Source organism: Microcaecilia unicolor, chromosome 7 (genome assembly GCF_901765095.1).
Source record: "Microcaecilia unicolor chromosome 7, aMicUni1.1, whole genome shotgun sequence".
Classification (NCBI taxonomy): domain Eukaryota; kingdom Metazoa; phylum Chordata; class Amphibia; order Gymnophiona; family Siphonopidae; genus Microcaecilia; species Microcaecilia unicolor.
The window spans coordinates 158,294,374-158,314,538 of NC_044037.1; the positions used below are offsets into that span (position 1 = coordinate 158,294,374).

General features: G+C 44.7%; 1 protein-coding gene across 1 annotated transcript in view; it reads right to left on the minus strand.

Moving 5' to 3' along the window:
* PIKFYVE (phosphoinositide kinase, FYVE-type zinc finger containing) overlaps window positions 1-20,165 on the minus strand; it is a 750,252-nt gene that overhangs the window by 416,484 nt on the left and 313,603 nt on the right. Inside the window, 3 exon segments of the mRNA XM_030210724.1 lie at window positions 2,724-3,913; window positions 16,664-16,790; window positions 17,040-17,180. Of these exon segments, the coding sequence (XP_030066584.1) occupies window positions 2,724-3,913; window positions 16,664-16,790; window positions 17,040-17,180 (1,458 nt within the window).

A 20,165-nucleotide genomic window follows, 5' to 3' on the forward strand; every position in this document is an offset into this window, starting at 1 on the left:
AAGCACCTAGAATTTTAAACGGTTTTCAGTAAAATAGGCGTTGTTGCTGTTGTCTTATTATTTAGCTCATGCCTTTTCATTGGCAATTTAAGACATATTACATTCGGGTATAGTAGGTATTGTCCTGTCTCCAGAGGGCTTACAATCTATTAATCTCATTTATTAACTTGTGTTAGCATTTTAATGAACTTTAAGAAAAGTTAACATACATTATTTAATATATGCCTCATTATACTCAGTTGGGCCCATTTACTAAGTGCAAAACTCACATTTATTAAAAGATGTATAGACCATCTCACCAGTCAAATTGACTGACCTAAGCGGTGTACAATGCATAACACTCAATAAAATAATTCATATTAATAACAATAAAACAAATAGAAATAAAAAATTAACAACTATCACAAAAAAAAAAACAACCATCAGCAACAAATCATACCCATAAGACACATCACCTATCAAGGAAAGAGCCACATCTTCAGTTCCTTACAAAAAATCTTTCATTTTATTTCTTGTCTCTGCCCCTCCAGAGTACTATGCGATAACCTAGGGGCTGCCACTGAGAAGGTTAGTAAATGAGGTTTTAAATTTGTACCTGTGCAACTGGAGAGTAAAGTAATTTGCCCAAGGTCACTGTGAGGGAGTGACACAGTGGCAGGCATCCCTAGAAACACTCCCTCACTGAGTTTATAGTTCAGCCTTACAGCAGGTGGCGCTAAACCTACCATGTCAAAGGAGTGGGGCTCAGGCAAGGAGGTTAAATTCTCTTAGCCAGAACAGTTCAGGATGGAACCCTGAGGCAAGAAGTCTCTGGAAGAGAAGGCCCTGAGAGCAAGAATCCTTCAAGCATATCCTGTTAGGCTGCAATACCTAGTGAAGTGGAGTGCTCTTCAGTGGATATTGTTACCATAAGTTTGTGTGAAGAAGTGGTTCCAGTAGGGTAGGAGAAATTACTTGGAACCTAAATAAAGAAACTCTGAGAAGTGACTGTTTAACCTGTGAGAGCTATGTCTGGGACAAGCTACCAGTGCCGATTCATGAGGGAAAACAGTATACAGTGAAGTGTGGAACAGAGTACAAGGATTGTATTTGAGAGACTTTATTGAGGGTGCAGAAACTATGAAGAAACAGGCCTATTTTCCTTTTGTACAGAAATAGCTTTCCTTTTGACCTTTTCCAAACCCACTATCTGTATTTTATGAGGAGCCCATGCCTTCCGGTTGCTCATCAGGAGCATCAGCAGCAGGGGCGTATCTGAACTGCGGCGGTAGGGGGGGCCAGGGCCAGAGTGAGGGGGCACATTATAGCCCCCCCCCCCCCCCGCCGCCATTGCCGATCCCCCCCCCCCCCCGCCATTGCTGTCGCCTACCTTCACTGGCGGGGGACCCCAATCCCCGCCAGCCGAGGTCCGCATCCTCCTGCCGCTGCCGGCTGCCTTTAAAAGAATTCCGTCAGCTAGCGGGGGACCCCCAACCCCCGCCAGCCAAGCCGAGGTCCTTTCATTTCTTCCACTAAAGCTGGCGCCGAAAGTTTCTTTTGAGTCTGACGTCGCTGCACGTTGTACGTGCAGGACGTCAGACTCAGAAACAGAATGAAGCTCATTCTGTTTCTGAGTCTGACGTCCTGCACGTACAACGTGCAGCGACGTCAGACTCAGAAGAAACTTTCGGCGCCAGCTTTAGTGGAAGAAATGAAAGGACCTCGGCTTGGCTGGCGGGGGTTGGGGGTCCCCCGCTAGCTGACGGAATTCTTTTAAAGGCAGCCGGCAGCGGCAGGAAGACGCGGACCTCGGCTGGCGGGGGTTGGGGTCCCCCGCCAGCGAAGGTAGGCGACAGCAACGGAGGGGGAGGGTTGGCAGCAGTAGGGGGGTCCAGGGCGAAATCTGCGGGGGCCCAGGCCCCTGAGGCCCCACGCAGATACGCCCCTGATCAGCAGGATTTGAATCCTGGCTTCCCTGATTCTGAGACTGCTGCTCTAACCTAGTAATTCCCAAACTTGTCCTCAAGCAAGTCAGGATTTCAAAATATCCACAATGAATATGAATGAGAATTGTCTTATAATATTTGCTATTATACTATTATCATGCTTTACCACTATCATGTTACCCAAGATCCTTCCGTTATAGTAAATGTCTAATTCCTTTTGTATTTCCACTATTCACAATGTATTGTAAGCCACATTGAGCCTGCAAAGAGGTGGAAAAATGTGGGATACAAATACAATAAATAAATAAATGAGATGTATCTGCAAACCAAGGAGGCTGTGTAAGAAAATCGATCTCATGAATATTTATTGTGGATGTCCTGAAAATCTGACTGGCTAGGGTTCCTCTAAGGTCAGATTTGGGGATCACTGCTCTAACCCGTAGGCTACTCATCATTTAACAGCCATGGCACAGCAAGCTACATCACAAATTTCTCCACAAGTACACATTAATACATCTTAGCCAATGCCAGAAGAATCACTTTCAGGTACGAGTACACTGTCTTACTAAATCTGTTAACTAGTGTGTACACATGTGCCAACAAGCAATGTGACCTAATTAAGAATCACTTAATTCCATATAAACCAACAAATGGTTTTCAGATGTTAAAATAATTTAGTTAACAGACTATGTACTATGCGTGACAACATAATAAGTTATGCTGTTTCCCTTAACCTTTTTATGCTATCACTTCTTAAAACATAAAATGCACATCATGGTCCTGCCATATGTACTTTACCTTTGAACTCCATGCAAATTCATTCTGAATTAATCCCCTCTGCTCATCTCCTTCATTTTTTCCTGCAGGTTTTCCACCACATGTATCCTTACACTGAGTAAAGGGATCATCATCTTTCTGCCTTATCCTGCCTCCTCTAGCTCTGTAATCTGCCAGCATTCGGGCGAGGCTCTGGCTGTCACCCAAGTGGTCAGCAATTTTGGTGCTAAGCAGCTCATGGGAAGGTAAAACTTGGATGGATCTGCCCCGGACACTTCCATTCATCCCCTGCAGGCCTGACAACTCTCGTAGAATTTGTTTCTTTCTTCTGCTCTCTAGTTCCTTGAATTCTTTGTTCAGGAGAGGAGACAAGTAGACCTGCTCTGGAAAGTAATCCCTGGCAGGGCACCTCATGCCCTTTTCTGTCAATATAAAAGGCTCCTTAAAACTGATAAATGGGGAGATGCATAATATAACATCTTTCAGTTCCTGCTTAAAGCACACAGAATACATCTTCAACCGGTCTTCAGAGGTTACTTCCTCAGTGATATACAACCCAGTATCATCTTGGAGAGGATCTCTGAAGAGTCTTATTTGACTTTTAGGCTCCTGTGGATCAGCTTGTTGCTGCACCACCTCAATCTGCTCATTATCCAAACTGCCCTGCTCATGGCCCATAAAGAAAAGCAGTTCTGGTACAGTTGAGGGACAAAATGTTGATGCTGTAGGTGTAGATACCACTGTGACAGGTTCCTGCTGACTCAAACACTCATGATTTGGAAAGAAGCTTTCATCATCAACATCATCATCATCATTACTTTCCTCCTCATTAAACAGAACTTTTTGGTCTGAAGAGTTAACATCATTTGAGAGCACAGATTCAGATATAACAGGCAACCTGTCAGAGGACAGGTCAGCTTCCCTGGTAATGCCTGTAAATTCATTCCCATTAAACAGATCTTGCTGGCCACTCCCATCATCCCTCTCATCTATTAGTGAATGGAAAGAGTTGCTCTTGGTCAAGGTTGGGGGCATGGCAAATTCATCCATGAGAAAGGATATCTCCAGTTGTGAGTGGTATGCTACACAAACCATAAAGATAAGGATCTCCTTAACTCGAGCCAACTCATATTCTGAAGCTCCACAGAGTTTGATCGTGCACCCCAAGTGCTGTAGGCACCCTTCAAAGAACATCAAGGTTTTCAACTCATCTGACAGACAAAAAGAAAAAAAAATTATTATATATCAATGACACAGGGCTTGGTCCAGAAAGCTGTCTAAGAATTAACTGTTTTATTTGTTAGAAAAAGACTAGAAATCAGTCTTAACTTCTGCAATAGCTATACAAGAACTTGCCTAACCACTCGTGCCTTATTTTGCCTATCCTCACAGCTTCCAGTTTCCTGAAGTAGCTTGGGGGTAGATTCTGCAACAGAGTTAGAAAATTCTGTGGCACATTTGCATACACAGGATTTTGCATATTCAGCAAAGTTACTTACCAGTAGCAGATGTTCCCCGAGGACAGCAGGATACATAGCCTTACATCTAGTTGAAGTCATCAATGGAGACTGCTTGGGTAGACTCTCCAGCTTGTTGGGCAGAAACATTTGAGAGCTTTGCACCATGTGCATTCTCACCTGCTGCTATCACACAGGACCTAGCCAGTCATATAAATAGCTTATAGAATACAACTCCTAGGAGGAGGTAAGAGGGTATATAAGGTTAAGTAGCCTACTATCCTTAGAGAACATCTGCTACAAGTATTTGCTTTCTCCAAGGACAAGAACAATAGCTTTACATCTGGGACTCCATAGCTACAGACTGCCTTCAACAACAAAAAAGGAAATAAGCAGAAAACCATGCTACAGGCAGAGACTAATAAACAGTGATAAAAGTAGCAAATAGGAATGAGTAACAACAACTTTGTATTTTTTATTTGGAAGACAGTCTGGAACAGAAAAATAACTGGACCGGGGGGGGGGGGGGGGGGGGGTGGAGTTGGACTCTAGAACCCAAGTAGGTTCTGCAGGAGTGTCTGGCCAAACAAATTGTTGTGATGGGAGTTCTGTTCCAAAGAGTAATGAGTCCTGATCCAAAGAGTAATGAGATGTGAATGTGTGGACTGAAGACCACCTTGCAACTCTGCAAATCTCTTCAAATGGAGGCTGATCTCAAGTGGGCTACTGACACAGTCAAAGCTTTATTAAAGAGTCTCAATCCAGTGTTTGGAAGACTTGACGGCTGTTTTGGCAACTGTGCCTGCATCAGGAGTCTCAACATTGAAGGTAAATTCAGGTTATGATTGTTCTGGTATGTACTGGAAGTAGTGGACTCAAGTGAACAACTGGGAAAGTCAGCAAAAAGCTTGGCACGCATGCAAGTATCAACAGCATCTCTGTAACTGATTTTCCGAGTTGTTCCCTTGAGTCCAATTCTTCCAATACATACCAAAGCCTTCACAACCTAGGTTTATCTTCAAAGTTGAAAGACTCCCAACACACGCACATTTGACAAAACACAGCCATGTCGTCTTTCCAACATTGTGAATTGTGCCTCTCTATAAATTTTTGACTCACTTCTCCTTTGCTGCAGCATACCTGTGAGGCCCACATCTCCTCTTCTGTCTTGCAGTCATAGCTTTAACATTAAGAACTGCGACTACCTTTGAGAGATAGCCTTGCCTTGGCATAAGCAAAAAAAAAAAATGAAGTTTGCTAGCCAACTGGAAATAGCATGTTTGCCATTGGCAGCCTCCATTCTGTTCAAGTCAAAAGAAAATAAAAAGCTAGGTGGACTTTCTATGGGCATTAGTCCTTGCTAGATAGCTCAAGCCTCTCTTGCAGTCTAAAGTGTGCAGGGTGCTTTCATCTTTATGGGCATGAGGTCTTGGGGAAAAAATGCTGAAAGAATAATTCACTAAGATGGAATTCCAACACTACCTTAGGATGGAGTTTGGAATGTGTGCACAGGGCCACTCTACTGTTGTAAAACTTTGTATAAGGTAGACCTGTTTCTATGGACTGGAGCTCAATGACCCTGTGTGCTGAAGTGACCACCACCAAAAACAGGACCTTCCTTGCCAGGTACTTCAAATGGCAAGTATCCAGTGGCTCAAAAGGAGCATTCATTAGCTGGGTTAAAACAACAGCAAGATCCTATGACACTGCAGGAAGATTCAATCAAAAGTAAGCCCTGCAAGAAGTAAAGAAGTATTGGCTGTACAGAGATGGGTTTACCTTCTACATAATGATGATAGGCTCCAACTGCACAAAGGTGAACCCTAATAGAGCTGATCTTGAGAACTAAATGTAGAAGATATTCAAGCAGTTTTTGTGTAGAACAGGAAAAAGGATCTAGGGCTGTGCCTTCACATCAGAATGCAAACTTCTTCCACTAAAACCATATGATCACCTAGAGGAATCTCTTCTGGAAGCCAGCAAAACGTGGGAGACCTTGATACGCAAGTTTAAAGAATCTACTACTACTCTTTCAACATCAAAGCTGTGAGGGCTAGGAACTAGAGATCAGGGATGTAGCCGAGATCTTTGATCCTGCGTTATCAGAGCTGGAAAAAACTTCCAGCCTCCAAGGATCTCTGAAACAAAGTTCCAGAAGAGGGAACCATGTCTGTCTTGGCCAGTAAGGGGTGATTAGTATCACGATCTCTCATCCTGCTGCAGTTTCAACAGTGTTTCTGCTATGAGAGCTACTGGCGAATATACATAAAGAATACCCTCTCCCCCAATAAAGGAGGAAGGCATGTAAGGCTAGTCTCCATGTGATCCTAGTCTGGAGCAGAACTGAGGGTCTCTGTGGTTGCAATAAGAATTTGAATTTGTTACGGTTGGATGCTGAACACATTTTGACCAAGTGATAGATACTCATGCGCTCCATCATCAATCGATATATAGCTGAGCACTCATCGATTGACCCCAGAGGAAGGCTTTTGTAGCCGAAACACAGACCGTGTAGAGTCCAAATAAAGTTGTGTTTGGAGCATCTTATCCTGGTGTTTGGACTGATTTCTTGGACTTGGTTCTTTTCCACCCTGTTTTTGTTGTGTCAACTTCTACAAGCTGACAGCTTCCTGACACAGGAAGAACATGTCTGTCCCTCCCTGCTGGTCATATAGTGCATTGCCACCTGGTTGCCCATCTGAATGAGAATCTCTGAAAGCCTTTTAGAGTATTCCATATTGCGCTTAGCTCTAGAATGTTTATCTGAGTGGACCAGAAGTCCGAGTACAGAGCCCATCTACATGCGCTTCCAATACCAGAAATGGATGTATCTTATCCATTGTGAATGTCTTCTGAACTTCAAGAATAAGGAAGGGGATCCCTTCTGTCAAATTGGAGTGGACCATTCACCAAGACAGCGAGTCCTTGAGTGACGTGGTGACTGAGATGACATCTTGAATGCGACCTGAAATGGGCTCATGAAAAATAAAGGAAACTTATCAAAGACAAAAAAATTAACTAAGGGGCTAATCAGGACCAGAATCAGTCCCAGTGCGACATCAAAAAGACTTATGTAGAACAGCAATCAAAAAATGAAATCTAAAGTCAGGGGGAAAAAAATCTGGAGTCAACAGGAGTACAGAAGAGTGAACCTTAATGCTCCCTGGAAAAAAAGGGAACTGGCTAGGACCCCGCAACAGCAGTAGGTGAGAAAGCACATGCATGTACAGCACAATGCCCTCAAAAGTTTGCTGTAAACAAGTTGGAGAGCATTTCCACACAGACTCCATCCGATCACGTCACCCAGATGTAAATCTATGCTATCCTGCTTGTCCTTGCAGGAAAAAAATGTAAATTATTTTTACATAATAACAGTTTTTTCAGCTTGCATATGTTCTTATGGGAGTTTTATGGATGGGGAATGCGAAGTACCAATGTGAAGGAGAAAAGGAAGATGTCTTGTAAGATTATGTAAGGGATAAAGGGATAGGAAAGAAAAAATGAAAAAAAGAAAAAGATTAGAGATGGGAAGAAAGGGAAGAAATTAAAGAGGATTTGAGTATGGGAATGGTACAGGAGGGAAAACTGTTGAGAATTAACCATTGAGAAAGAAGGAAGATAGACTGAAGTAGGGGAGGAGACAGGAGGAAGGTTACACATTTGTTTGTTCTTTTTAATCTTTTGTGTTGCATGAATGGATCATTCCTATTTTTAAATTGACATTTTAATTTTTGTGTGTTATTTTATCGTCAACCACACTGTGAAGTACACAGTAAGAATGGTATATAAAATTTTAAGTAAACAATAATCCATTAAGAAGATGGGAAAATCCACTGCTTATTCCTAGGATAAAAGACAAATTCTGTTTTACTCTTTTGGGATCTTGCTACATTCTTGTGACCTAGATTGGCCACTGCTAGAAACAGGATACTGGGCTTGACAGACCTTCAGTCTGTCCCAGTATGGCAATGCTTATGTACTTAAATCAAGTGTAATTTTGTTTAATCACTGCTTAGAATAATCAGTACAGAACATGGAAACTCTGAAGAAACAGAGCATTACTTCTCCAGAATGGTACGGACAAAAACCATTCCAAATAAAGGATTCTTTCAGATAATGTAAATTTTATAATAAAAGAATCCTGAATAATCAATTTTTCTAGATAACTGTTTTTTTATATTATGTGCCTTGATTTTGTAAGCTACCTAGACTGGTAGATAGAATGGGTTATAATTATTTTAAACAAATGAAATACATAAACATATTAAGCCTAGAAGGGTGGAATATTTGGAAGAGGGAACTTAATATGGAAAAATGTTGAATTTTCCACAGTTTTATTGTCTTAATATGTTTTTATGAATAGTATTTAATGTGATAACTTGCCCCCGTTATGTATAACATCAATAAAGATGGTGAGCCTCCTACTGAGAAAGAGCTGACTGGAACAGGACAAGCTCGAAAACTACCAACCAGTCTCTAACATTTCTTTCCTGGCAAAACTTATAGAAAGGTGAGTCTGCAGTCAACTCAACGACTGGCTAATTGAAAGTAGACCCACGGCAATCCGACTTTAGACCTGGGTATGGAACAGAGACAGCTCGTGTCCCTTCTTGATGATTTGCACAGAAACAGTGACAGGGGATCTGCCTCAATACTAGTGTTGCTCGACTTCTCGGCAGCCTTCGACACCGTGGATCATAATATCATGCTTACAAGACTGGCGGAAATAGTCAGTTCTGCTCAGCAATAAGACATCATTACCTTGGGCACTGGACTGTGGGCTGCCACAGGAATCTATAAAGTCTCCCATTTTATTTAATATCTACTTCAAGCCTCTGGCTGAGCTGCTTCTGTCAACAGACACAAAATTCTACATCTATGCTGATGATGTGCAACTGCTGATACCCACTGAACCAGATCTACCCACAGCTTTGAGTAAACTGACTGCCTGTCTAACCACAACTCAAAAATAAGCAAACAATAACAAACTTTGCCTGAACCCAAATAAAACAGAGATTCTATGGGTACCAAACACAAGTGGAATAAATACACAACTTCAAAACACCTTTTGGGAAGTATGAACTCCCCCTAAAATCACAGGTCAGGAATCCTGGGACAATGCTAGACTCATCACTCACTCTGATTCCACAAATTCAAACAACCTTCAAAAACTGTCTCTATCACCATATGGCAACTATGAAATCTCTCTCCATATATAGAAAAGACAAGTCTGACCACAGCCATGATAACATTATGACTAGACTACCATAATGCACTGTACACTGGCCAAACCAAAGAGTTTATATCAGCTCCAACTAATTCAGAATGCTGCAGCACGACTGAAAGAACGCTGCAAGTGGCTTGACCACATCAAACCCTTCCTGCAAAAGCTACACTAGCAACCAGTACCTTACAGAGCCAAATTTAAAATTCTGTTTGATTTTCAAGTTCCTCAGACAAAATGGGCCAGAGTATTTAAAGAATAAGTTAGCCCTTTACACACCTTTACATCCTTTAAGGTCCTCTGAAGGATCATCGCTATCTGTACCCTCATCAAAAGAAATTCTACAATGTGATACCCACCAGCAAGCCTTCTCAGGAGTAGCCCCCATGCTCTGGAATTTACTCCCAGAGAGGCTACGTATAACTCGAGACTACCTCTACTTCAGGAAGAAGGTGAAACCCTGGCTCTTCTCCCAAGTCTTTAATACATAGAGTGGATGACTATACACGCATTCTGCACATGGACTAGCTTGCTACACATACTGTAAATTATATCAATTTCTTATCTCTTGCTTAACTATACAAAAAACTTGCCTTGAGTTTAGCTAACCATCAAATTATTCCAACTGACTCTGTACCACACCTCTTGTTCCCATCATGTATCTGCTCTTGGTCCCTCAGCTATATGGTAAGCCATATTGTAGAAAATCTTTAGCATCATATCTATGTTAGTTGAATGTTCTAATGCATGCTTTATTAGGTGTATAATTAGTATTATGCTAACATTATATATCTATGGTATTTGAATTCCAGTGATGTTAAATGTGTATATTTTTGATGCTGTTTCACGGTAGTTCAATTATCAGGTTTCAATTTACTGTTTTCAAGTTTAACTCATTTATTGTATTTATGTTTAATCCTAGTTATTTTACCATTGCTATGCTGTTAACAAAATAGTAAGTTTTATGTTAAACTGTAGATGCTATACAGCGCGCCTTGGGTAAATCTCTTCATAAAGGCAGTTAATAAATCCCAAGGGGGGAAAAAAAAAAAAAAAAAGATATATATATTTTTTCAACAAATTTTCAGATATTAGTAGCTTTTTCTGGATAATAGACAGGGTCTGGAACCCTTTTTCTTTCCTCCCACCCAAAAATAATGAAAGGTTTTGGTAAATACATACCTGTAGCAGGTATTCTCCAAGGACAGCAGGCTGATTGTTCTCACTGATGGGTGACGTCCACAGCAGCCCTGAGGTCCGGAAATCTACCTAGAAACAAAAGTTTGCAAGAGCCTTCGGTCGCAGCCATCTTCCCACCCATCACGCGGGGACACCAGTTAGATCAAAAAGCAAAGATGAAAAGAAGGAACAACTCCAAAGGGGAGGAGGGCGGGTTTGTGAGAACAATCAGCCTGCTGTCCTTGGAGAATACCTGCTACAGGTATGTATCTTTGCTTTCTCTGAAGACAAGCAGGCTGCTTGTTCTCACTGATGGGGTATCCCTAGCCCCCCCAGGCTCACTCAAAACAACAAAGAAAGGTCAATTGGGCCTCGCAACGGCGAGGACATAACAAGGATTGACCTATGAAGAAAAAAACTAACTGAGAGTGCAGCCTGGAACAGAACAAAAATGGGCCTAGGGGGGTGGAGTTGGATCCTAAGTCCCAAACAGATTCTGTAGCACCGACTGCCCAAACCGACTATCGCGTTGGCTATCCTGCTGAAGGCAGTAGTAAGATGTGAATGTGTGGACTGAAGACCACATCGCAGCCTTGCAAATCTCTTCTATAGTGGTTGACTTCAAGTGGGCCACTGACGCTGCCATGGCTCTAACACTATGAGCCGTGACATGACCCTCAAGAGTCAGCCCAGCCTGGGCGTAAGTGAAGGAAATGCAATCTGCTAGCCAATTGGAAATGGTGCATTTCCCGAAAGACTCCCCTCCTCTTGGGATCAAATGATACCAACATTTTGGGCAGACTGTCTGAAGGGGCTTGTCCACTCCACATAAAAGGCCAATGCTCTCTTGCAGTCCAATGTGTGCAACTGACGTTCAGCAGGGCAGGTATGAGGACGGGGAAAAAATGTTGGCAAGACAATTGACTGGTTCAGATGGAACTCCGACACCACCTTCTGCAAGAACTTAGGGTGAGTAAGGAGGACTACTCTGTTATGATGAAATTTAGTATAGGGAGCATGGGCAACCAAGGCTTGAAGCTCACTGACTCTACAAGCTGAAGTAACAGCCACCAAGAAAATGACCTTTCAGGTCAAGTACTTCAGATGGCAGGAATTCAGTTGCTCAAAAGGAGACTGCATCAGCTGAGTGAGAGCGACGTTGAGATCCCATGACACTGTTGGAGGTTTGACAGGGGGCTTTGACAAAAGCAAACCTCTCATGAAGCGAAAAACTCAAGGCTGTGCAGAGATAGGCCGACCTTCTACATGTTGATGGTAAGCACTAATTGCACTAAGATGAACCCTTACAGAGTTGGTCTTTAGACCGGACTCTGACAAATGTAGAAGGTATTCAAGCAGGGTTTGTGTAGGACAAGAACAAGGATCTACGGCCTTGCTGTCACACCAGATGGCAAACCTCCTCCATTTGAAAGAATAACTCCTCTTAGTGGAATCTTTCCTGGAAGCAAGCAGGACTCGGGAGACACCCTCAGAAAGACCCAAAGAGGCGAACTCTATGCCCTCAACATCCAGGCCGTGAGAGCCAGAGACTGAAGGTTGGGATGCAGAAGCGCCCCTTCGTTCTGAGTTATGAGGGTCAGAAAACACTCCAATTTCCACAGTTCTTCGGAGGATAATTCCAGAAGAAGAGGGAACCAAATCTGGCACAGCCAGAAAGGAGCAATCAGAATCATGGTTCCCCAGTCTTGCTTGAGTTTCAGCAGAGTCTTCCCCACAAGAGGTATGGGAGGATATGCATACAGAAGACCCTTCCCCCAATGGAGAAAAGCATCTGACGCTAGTCTTTCGTGGGCCTGTAGTCTGGAACAGAACTGAGGGACCTTGTGATTGAGCTGGGTGGCAAAAAGATCCACCAAGGGGGTGCTCCAAGCTTGAAAGATCTTGCGCACCACACGCGAGTTGAGACATCACTCATGAGGTTGCATGATCCTGCTCAATCTGTCAGCCAAACTGTTGTTTACGCCTGCCAGATGCGTGGCTTGGAGAAACATGCCTCGACGACGAGTCCAAAGCCACATCTGGACGGCTTCCTGACACAAGGGGCGAGATCCGGTGCCCCCCTGCTTGTTGATGTAGTACATGGCAACCTGGTTGTCTGTCTGAATTTGGATAATTTTGGTTGGATAGCCGATCTCTGAAAGCCTTTAGAGCGTTCCAGATCGCTCGCAACTCCAGGAGATTGATCTGGAGACCTGATTCCTGGAGGGACCAAGGTCCTTGAGTGTGAAGCCCATCTACATGCGCTCCCCACCCCAGGAGAGATGCATCTGTGGTCAGCACTTTCTGTGGCTGAGGAATTTGGAATGGGCATCCCAAGGTCAAATTGGATCGAATAGTCCACCATCGAAGAGAGTTGCGAAACCCGATGGACAATTGGATCACATCCTCTAGATTCCCTGTAGCTTGATACCACTAGGAAGCTAGGGTCCACTGAGCTGATCTCATATGAAGGTGTGCCATGGGAGTCACATGGACTGTGGAGGCCATGTGGCCGAGAAGTCTCAACATCTGCCGAGCCGTGATCTGTTGAGACGCTCTGACCATAGAAACAAGAGACAAAAGATTGTCTGCCCTTGTCTCGGCAAGATAGGCCTGAGCTGTCGTTGAGTCCAACAGAGCTCCTATAAATTCTAGTTTTTGAACTGGAAGGAGATGGGACTTTTAACAAAACCGAGTAGCTCCAGGAGTTAACAGTCATCTGCATGGACTGTAGAGCTCCAGTCTCCGAGGTGCTCTTCACCAGCCAATTGTCGAGGTAAGGGAACACATGCACTCCCAAGTCTGCGTAGCGACGCTGCGACCACCGCCAGGCATTTTGTAAAGACCCAGGGTGCCAAGGCCAGGTCAAAAGGCAGCACACAATACTGGAAGTGTTGCGTTCCGAGACGAAATCGAAGATACTTCCTGTGAGCTGGAAGTATCGGAATGTGGATGTAAGCATCCTTTAAGTCCAGAGAGCATAGCCAATCATCTTTCTGAATCATGGGAAGAAGGGTACCCAGGGAAAGCATCCTGAACTTTTCTCGGACCAGGAATTTGTTCAGGGCCCTTAGGTCTAGGATGGGACGCATCCCCCCTGTTTTCTTTTGCACAAGGAAGTACCTGGAATAGAATCCCAGCCCTTCTTGCCCGGGGGAAACAGACTCGACCGCATTGGCGCTGAGAAGGGCGGAGAGTTCTTCTGCAAGTACCTGCCTGTGCTGGGAGCTGAACGACTGAGCTCCCGGTGGGCAATTTGGAGGTGTAGAAGTCAAATTGAGAGTGTATCCTAACCGGACTATCTGAAGAACCCACTGGTCGGAGGTTATGAGAGGCCACCTTTGGTGAAAAAATTTTAACCTCCCCCCGACTGGTAAGTCGTCCGGTACAGACACGTTTACTGCGGCTATGCTCATCCGGAGCCAGTCAAAAGTCCGTCCCTTGCTTTTGCTGGGGAGCTGTAGGGGCCCGTTTAGGTGCATGCTGTTGACGAGAATGAGCACGCTGGGGCTGAGCCTGAGAAGGCTGTCGGGCAGGTGGAGTGTACCTACACTTATTATAAGAATAGGGAGCACTCCTCCTGCCCCTGAAATAACATCTACCAGTTGAGGTAGATGCTGAAGGCGCCCGGTGGGAGAGGTTGTCGAGGGCGGTGACCCGCTGGTTGAGCTGTTCTACAACCTGCTCGACCTTCTCGCCAAAAATGTTATCCCCCTGGCAAGGAATATCCGCAAGCCGCTGCTGGGTCCTACTTTCCAGGTCAGAGGCATGCAGCCATGAGAGTCTGCGCATCACTATACCTTGAGCAGCGGACCTGGATGCAACATCAAAAGTGTCATAAGCACCCCTGGACAGGAATTTACGACACTCCTTCAGCTGCCTAACCACCTCCTGGAAAAGGCCTGGCGTGCTCCACAGGGAGCTTATCTACTAGGTCCACCAGTTGCTTCACATTGTTCCGCATATGGATGCTCGTGTAGAGCTGGTAGGACTGAATCTTGGACACGAGCATGGATGACTGGTAGGCCTTCCTCCCAAAGGAGTCGAGAGTTCTAGATTCCCGCCCCGGGGGCGCTGAGGCAAAATCTCTAGAACTGCCAGCTCTCTTCAGGGCAGAGTCCACAACCATAGAGTCGTGAGGTAACTGGGTCCTCATCAGCTCAGGTTCTCCATGGACCCTATAATGGGACTCAATCTTCTTAGGGATGGTGGGATTAGTTAAGGGCTTTGTCCAGTTCCTAAGCAAAGTCTCCTCAAGAACCTTATGCAAAGGAGCCGTGGACGACTCCTTAGGTGGTGAAGGATAGTCAAGGACCTTGAGCATCTCAGTCCTGGGCTCATCCTCAGTAACCAACGGAAAGGGAATGCCCACAGACATTTCCCGGACAAAAGAGGAGAAAGGAAGATTCTCTGGTGGAGAAAGCTTTCTTTCAGGAGAGGGAGTGGGGTCAGAAGGAAGACCACAAGACTCCTCGGATGAGAAATACCTGGGATCCTCTTCCTCCCCCCACGAGGCCTCCTCCTCGGTGTCGGACAAAAGCTCCCGAACAGCAGTCCGAAACCAGGCCCGTCTCGACTCCGAGGAACGATGTCCTCGATGGTGTCGTTGAGATGTCAACTCCCTCAGCGCTGGTGATGAAGCTCCCTCCAACAACGTCGACAGGGAGTCGACCTGGGTGGCAAGTGAAGCCGATGCCGCAAGCGGTACCGGTGTCGGGGACCTCACCACAGGCAAGGAGCCAGCCGGCGCTTCTGCCAGCGGTACCGAGGGCGTAAGCACCATCGGTACCAGTACAGACTGGCGCATCAGAATTCCAGGAGACCCGGAAGAACGGCTCAGAGGCGCTCGTCCAGAGTCTCTACCGGAAAAGGCAGGGAAGCCGGTGCAGGAGTCAAAGGCAGAACCTGTAAAGGATGAGGTGGTACCTGGCTGTCCGATGACCAACGCATCGACACCTCTTGAATAGAGGGAGAGCGGTCCTCTCGGCGTTGACGCTTCTCGGGGGCCGAATCTCTTGACGCCCCGGAGCTCTTGGTACCATGTCTAGAAGGAGACCGATGCCGATGTTTCTTGGCCTTCGCCCGAGGCACACCATTGGTACTCCTCGGTACCGACGAGGAGGACGTCGAATCCAAACGCCCCCTCGGGGTCGGGTCCGAAATTGGTCGGTCCCAATGGGCCTGCAAAGCAGGAGTCTTCGAGACAGGTGGAGACCCACACGACGACTCACTACTCCCAGCGTGCAGTGGTCTGCAGACAGCCATTACCTGCACTCCCGACGTCGATGCTTGCTCCGGTGCCGACATCGACACTGCCGAACTCAGTAACCTTTTGTTGACGTCGAAGTACTGGGCACAGCTCCAAACAGACGGTCCTGCTGAGCTTGTCTCGCCGCTTGTGTCCTCTTCTTTAGACTGAGACACAATTTACAGGCGGCTGGGCGATGTTTGGGCCCAAGGCACTGAATACATCACACGTGTGTATCAGAACCAGAGATTGCCCAGCTGCACCGACCGCACTTCTTGAAGCCGCTGGGAATCCTCGTTGTCATGGATGGAAAAATAGCGGCGGCGAAGTCAAAGTCGGCGAAGGTGCCAAAAAGAAGGCACGAAAAGGGAGAAACCCGAACGGGCGGCCTAAGCGGGCCACAACGGTGGCGAAACGAAACTTAAACCGGCCAAAACAAAAAGGCTAAGGAAAAACTATTTTTTTTTTAACCAAAGGCTTCTCAGGACACAGAGAGGGACGAAAAACACCGTCTCGCTCAACTGCGGACAAAAAGAAACTGGTGTCCCCGCGCGATGGGCAGGAAGATGGTCGTGCAAGCGCGGTGTGCGCGCCCGCGTGTGACCGAAGGCTCTAGCAAACTTTTGTTGCTAGGTAGATTTCCGGACCTCAGGGCTGCCGTGGACGTCACCCATCAGTGAGAACAAGCAACCTGCTTGTCCTCGGAGAAAGAATAATACATCACATACAACAAAAACTGCAAAACTAGTAACAGGGTTTCTCTCTTCAAGGAAAATGATACACTAAACTTTTCTTCTCCATAATACTAACTGGGGAAAAGCATTAGTTCCAAGGATATTAGACTTTTACATACCATTAGGTAACTGGAACACCTGCACGTAAAATTTGTGGCAGGTTCCAAGGCGTGGTTTGGTGAGCAATTGATCCATTGACATCACTAAATCTCCCTGAGTCATCCGACTGACTTTGTCTAAAATTTGCTATAGATCAGGATAAAAAATGAAAAAATATAGTTTAGTTGTGTATTCTGGTCATGAGCAGGATAGTTTCCAATGCTACACAATCTATCTTAACCAATGCAAGGGAGACTTCAAGAGAACAGACATGAAAGTTAACAGATTTTTGTTTGTTTAATTTAGTGCATGCAAGACCATCAAGGTGACAAAGAAATAAAAACAAAACAAAAACTGTCCCCTCTCCCAGCCCTCTACTTGGCTATCCACACTCACTGGTTTGACATTAATAACTAAAGTGATGCCATGTTCCAGCAACATATCCTGAGCAATTCGTGACACTGTCTTTTCAACCAGGACCAACGTAGGGCGCACATCCACTATCCGTTGCACATAGTTCTTCAAAAATTCCTTTTCCTGGAAAAGAGGAAGAGAGAAATGCAATTCTGGCTTAAAATGGTGAAAGAATGACTAAGAAATGAGTCTGAGATAATCTAAGAGCATACCGCAGACGGTAAGAAGTAAAAAAAAAAAAAAAAAAAGAGTTGTAAATAAAAAGGAATTCATACATAATCAGGAGAATGAGCCATAAGAATGATTTTAAACATAATTCTGCTATAAATAGGGAGCCAATGTTGCTTAAAAAAAAAAAAAAGAGGGGAGATACGGTTGTACTGCTTAGTATCATGGGCATAGTTTGAGGGGGGGTGATAGGGGCAAAGCATCCCCAAATGCTTGGAGCTAGCAATTGAAAGCCCACACGGGTTCCAGTCCATATAAAATTTAGTCTCCCTCCAAATGCTGTCACCACCACTTTGTTCTCTACTACCCTGCTCACCCCCAGAGCCCCAGCATGTTTATTTACTTCTGCATTTGTACCCCACATTTTCCAATCAGGTAGTCAGTTCAATGTGGCTTACACATTACTTCAGTTATACATGTTACAAAGACATTATTAGTAGCCGCTTGTCTTTGTTCAGTTTCTGTTAATGATCCGGTATCATCGTGTGCCCACTAAGTCAGTTTATGTGGGTTCATCGAAGGAGGATTGTTTAAAGAAGTGGGCTATCCATTCTCAAACCTTGCAGGGGATCCTTTTCAGTGAGACAGCAACAACAAAATTAACCAAAGAAAAGCTCTGTGGAGCCCAGTGGCGTAGCCAGACCTGACATTTTGGGTGGGCCCAGAGCTAATATGGGTGGGCACTATGTATACAGGTATGAGTAGTGTTTCATGGGATATTACAAAACAATGCCTTAGAATGCACTTGATGAAGGATAAGTAAATAATCTGCCCAACAGTTGTCCTGTGTCAACATAAACCGCGTATATACTTTATGGAACACCACCATTTTAAATTTATTATAAAAATTTCTATCCTGCACTATCCCACAATTCTAGGCAATTACTAGACAAACAGCACTTAAACTTGACCAGACATAAGTCTACTATAATGGCAAACATCTCAACACACATCACAGTATCCTGCAAAATAATTACAGCAATGGCACATATTCATCAAACTTTGCTTTATAACAAATGTAAATGCCTGATTAAACTGTGTTAAAACCACCTTTTTTAAAAACTTTAGATAAAAATGGCAAATTGGACACTGGCCTAAAAATATTTGGCAGCTCTGTCATAGTCCACAGCTAAGATGTTTCCTCTTACAGTTTTCCACTGAAAAAAAGTGTATTCAAATTCTGGTAGGACCTTAGTAATAACAACATTGTCAAAATCCCTTCCAGATTCTTTGTGAAGTAACATTAAATCTTATGACGCTTCTTAGAGCCTATGTAGCAAACCTTAACACCATCAATTCTGAACACACAAATATCAGTAACAGTACCTTTAAGAAGGCAGCAGTGAATATACACAACAGCAACATATGTCCCATTGTAAAAGCCAGACAAGTCAGATTGATATAGGTCCCCACACAAAGCACATGCCAAAACACAGAACAACTCTCACCAATTACAGAATAAAGGATCAAAAATTAGGAATTGTCCTATAGCCCAGCATCAGCCCCCAAGATGCCAAGTTACCCAGTTCCAGGCTGGAAATTTTGGGGCTGTCCTGCATTTCTGCCCACTCCATTCTATTGCATTATGGGACTCGAAGCACTCAATGGGCACTACAAATCCCATACTGTTTTGGGATATAAGTTCAAAGCCAGGACTACTCCAAAAAACTGGATACCTTGGCATCTCTGCAGCCCTGCCCTTCCCTAACCTTCATACCCCAGCAACAGCCCTACCCTTGACTACTCCTTTCCCCATCCCTCCTTGTAGCTCGGCATCAGCCCTGTCTTTTCCCTACCCCTCCCCCCAAAGCTCAGCATCAGCCCACCTCTATCTACTCCTCATAGTCTGGAAACAGTACTTCCCTTCCCTCTCTCTTCCCCCATAGTTTAACATCCCCTTTTCCCTTCCCAATCACCCACCCCCACCCAGAAGCCCAACATTATATATATATATATATATATATATATATATATATATATATATATACATATATATATATATACATATATATATATTTTTTTTTTTTTTTTTTACCCTGGCCACTGCAGAGCTCACCCCCACCCAGAAGCCCACCAACAGAAAATATACAGCTTTTCATTACACTGAACATTGTGAAGACCACATGCACCCAGAAGCCCACCACCATTAAATATAAAACTGTTTTTATTTTCTTTCTTTTACCCGAGTCCTGTGCAGAGAAAGTATCCTGTAGATTTCAGGGAAGTCTACAGCCTCGATCAGTGTGTGCACGTGGTTCAGTGCTGGGGAGAAGGCCCAAGTTGGCTCCTAGCAGTGGCTGAGGTTGGCAATGGGGGGTGTAGACTTCAATCCAATACAGATACAGTGGCTACTGACTCACTCCTGGTGCCTGGGGCTGGAGGATAATGAGTGCCCAGATTTCCCCAGCTGCTAAGTTCAGTGCAGCACCGGCCTCCAGGACTTCCGACTCCCTGACTTTACAGCAGGTTTGGGTCATGGCGGGGGCTGAGACCTGAGCTGTGCAGGATGGAACAAACAGTGAGGAAACACTAAAAGGAATTGCTGTTTTTTAACCTTTTGCCCATTAGGAATGGAAGCAGAGCAGCCGAGGGAGGTAAGCACTTTAAAAGCACAGCAGGGAGCGAACTAACAAAGACCCCATGACCAAGTCCAGAGCAGAGCAAAGTAAAGTAGCAAACAGGGCAGTGCAGCAGGAGGGCTGCTACTTTGCTTGCTGAAAATCTGTTGTAGTGCTGGTAAATTTAAAAAAAAAAAAAAAACAACACCACCAGAGCTGCAGGGCTCAGCTCACAAGATTTGTTTCACTACTTTCTACACATAGCTGAACTGACTGAGCTAAGCGATTGGAGCAGCGGTGATGTGATGTGCAGGGCAGCTGG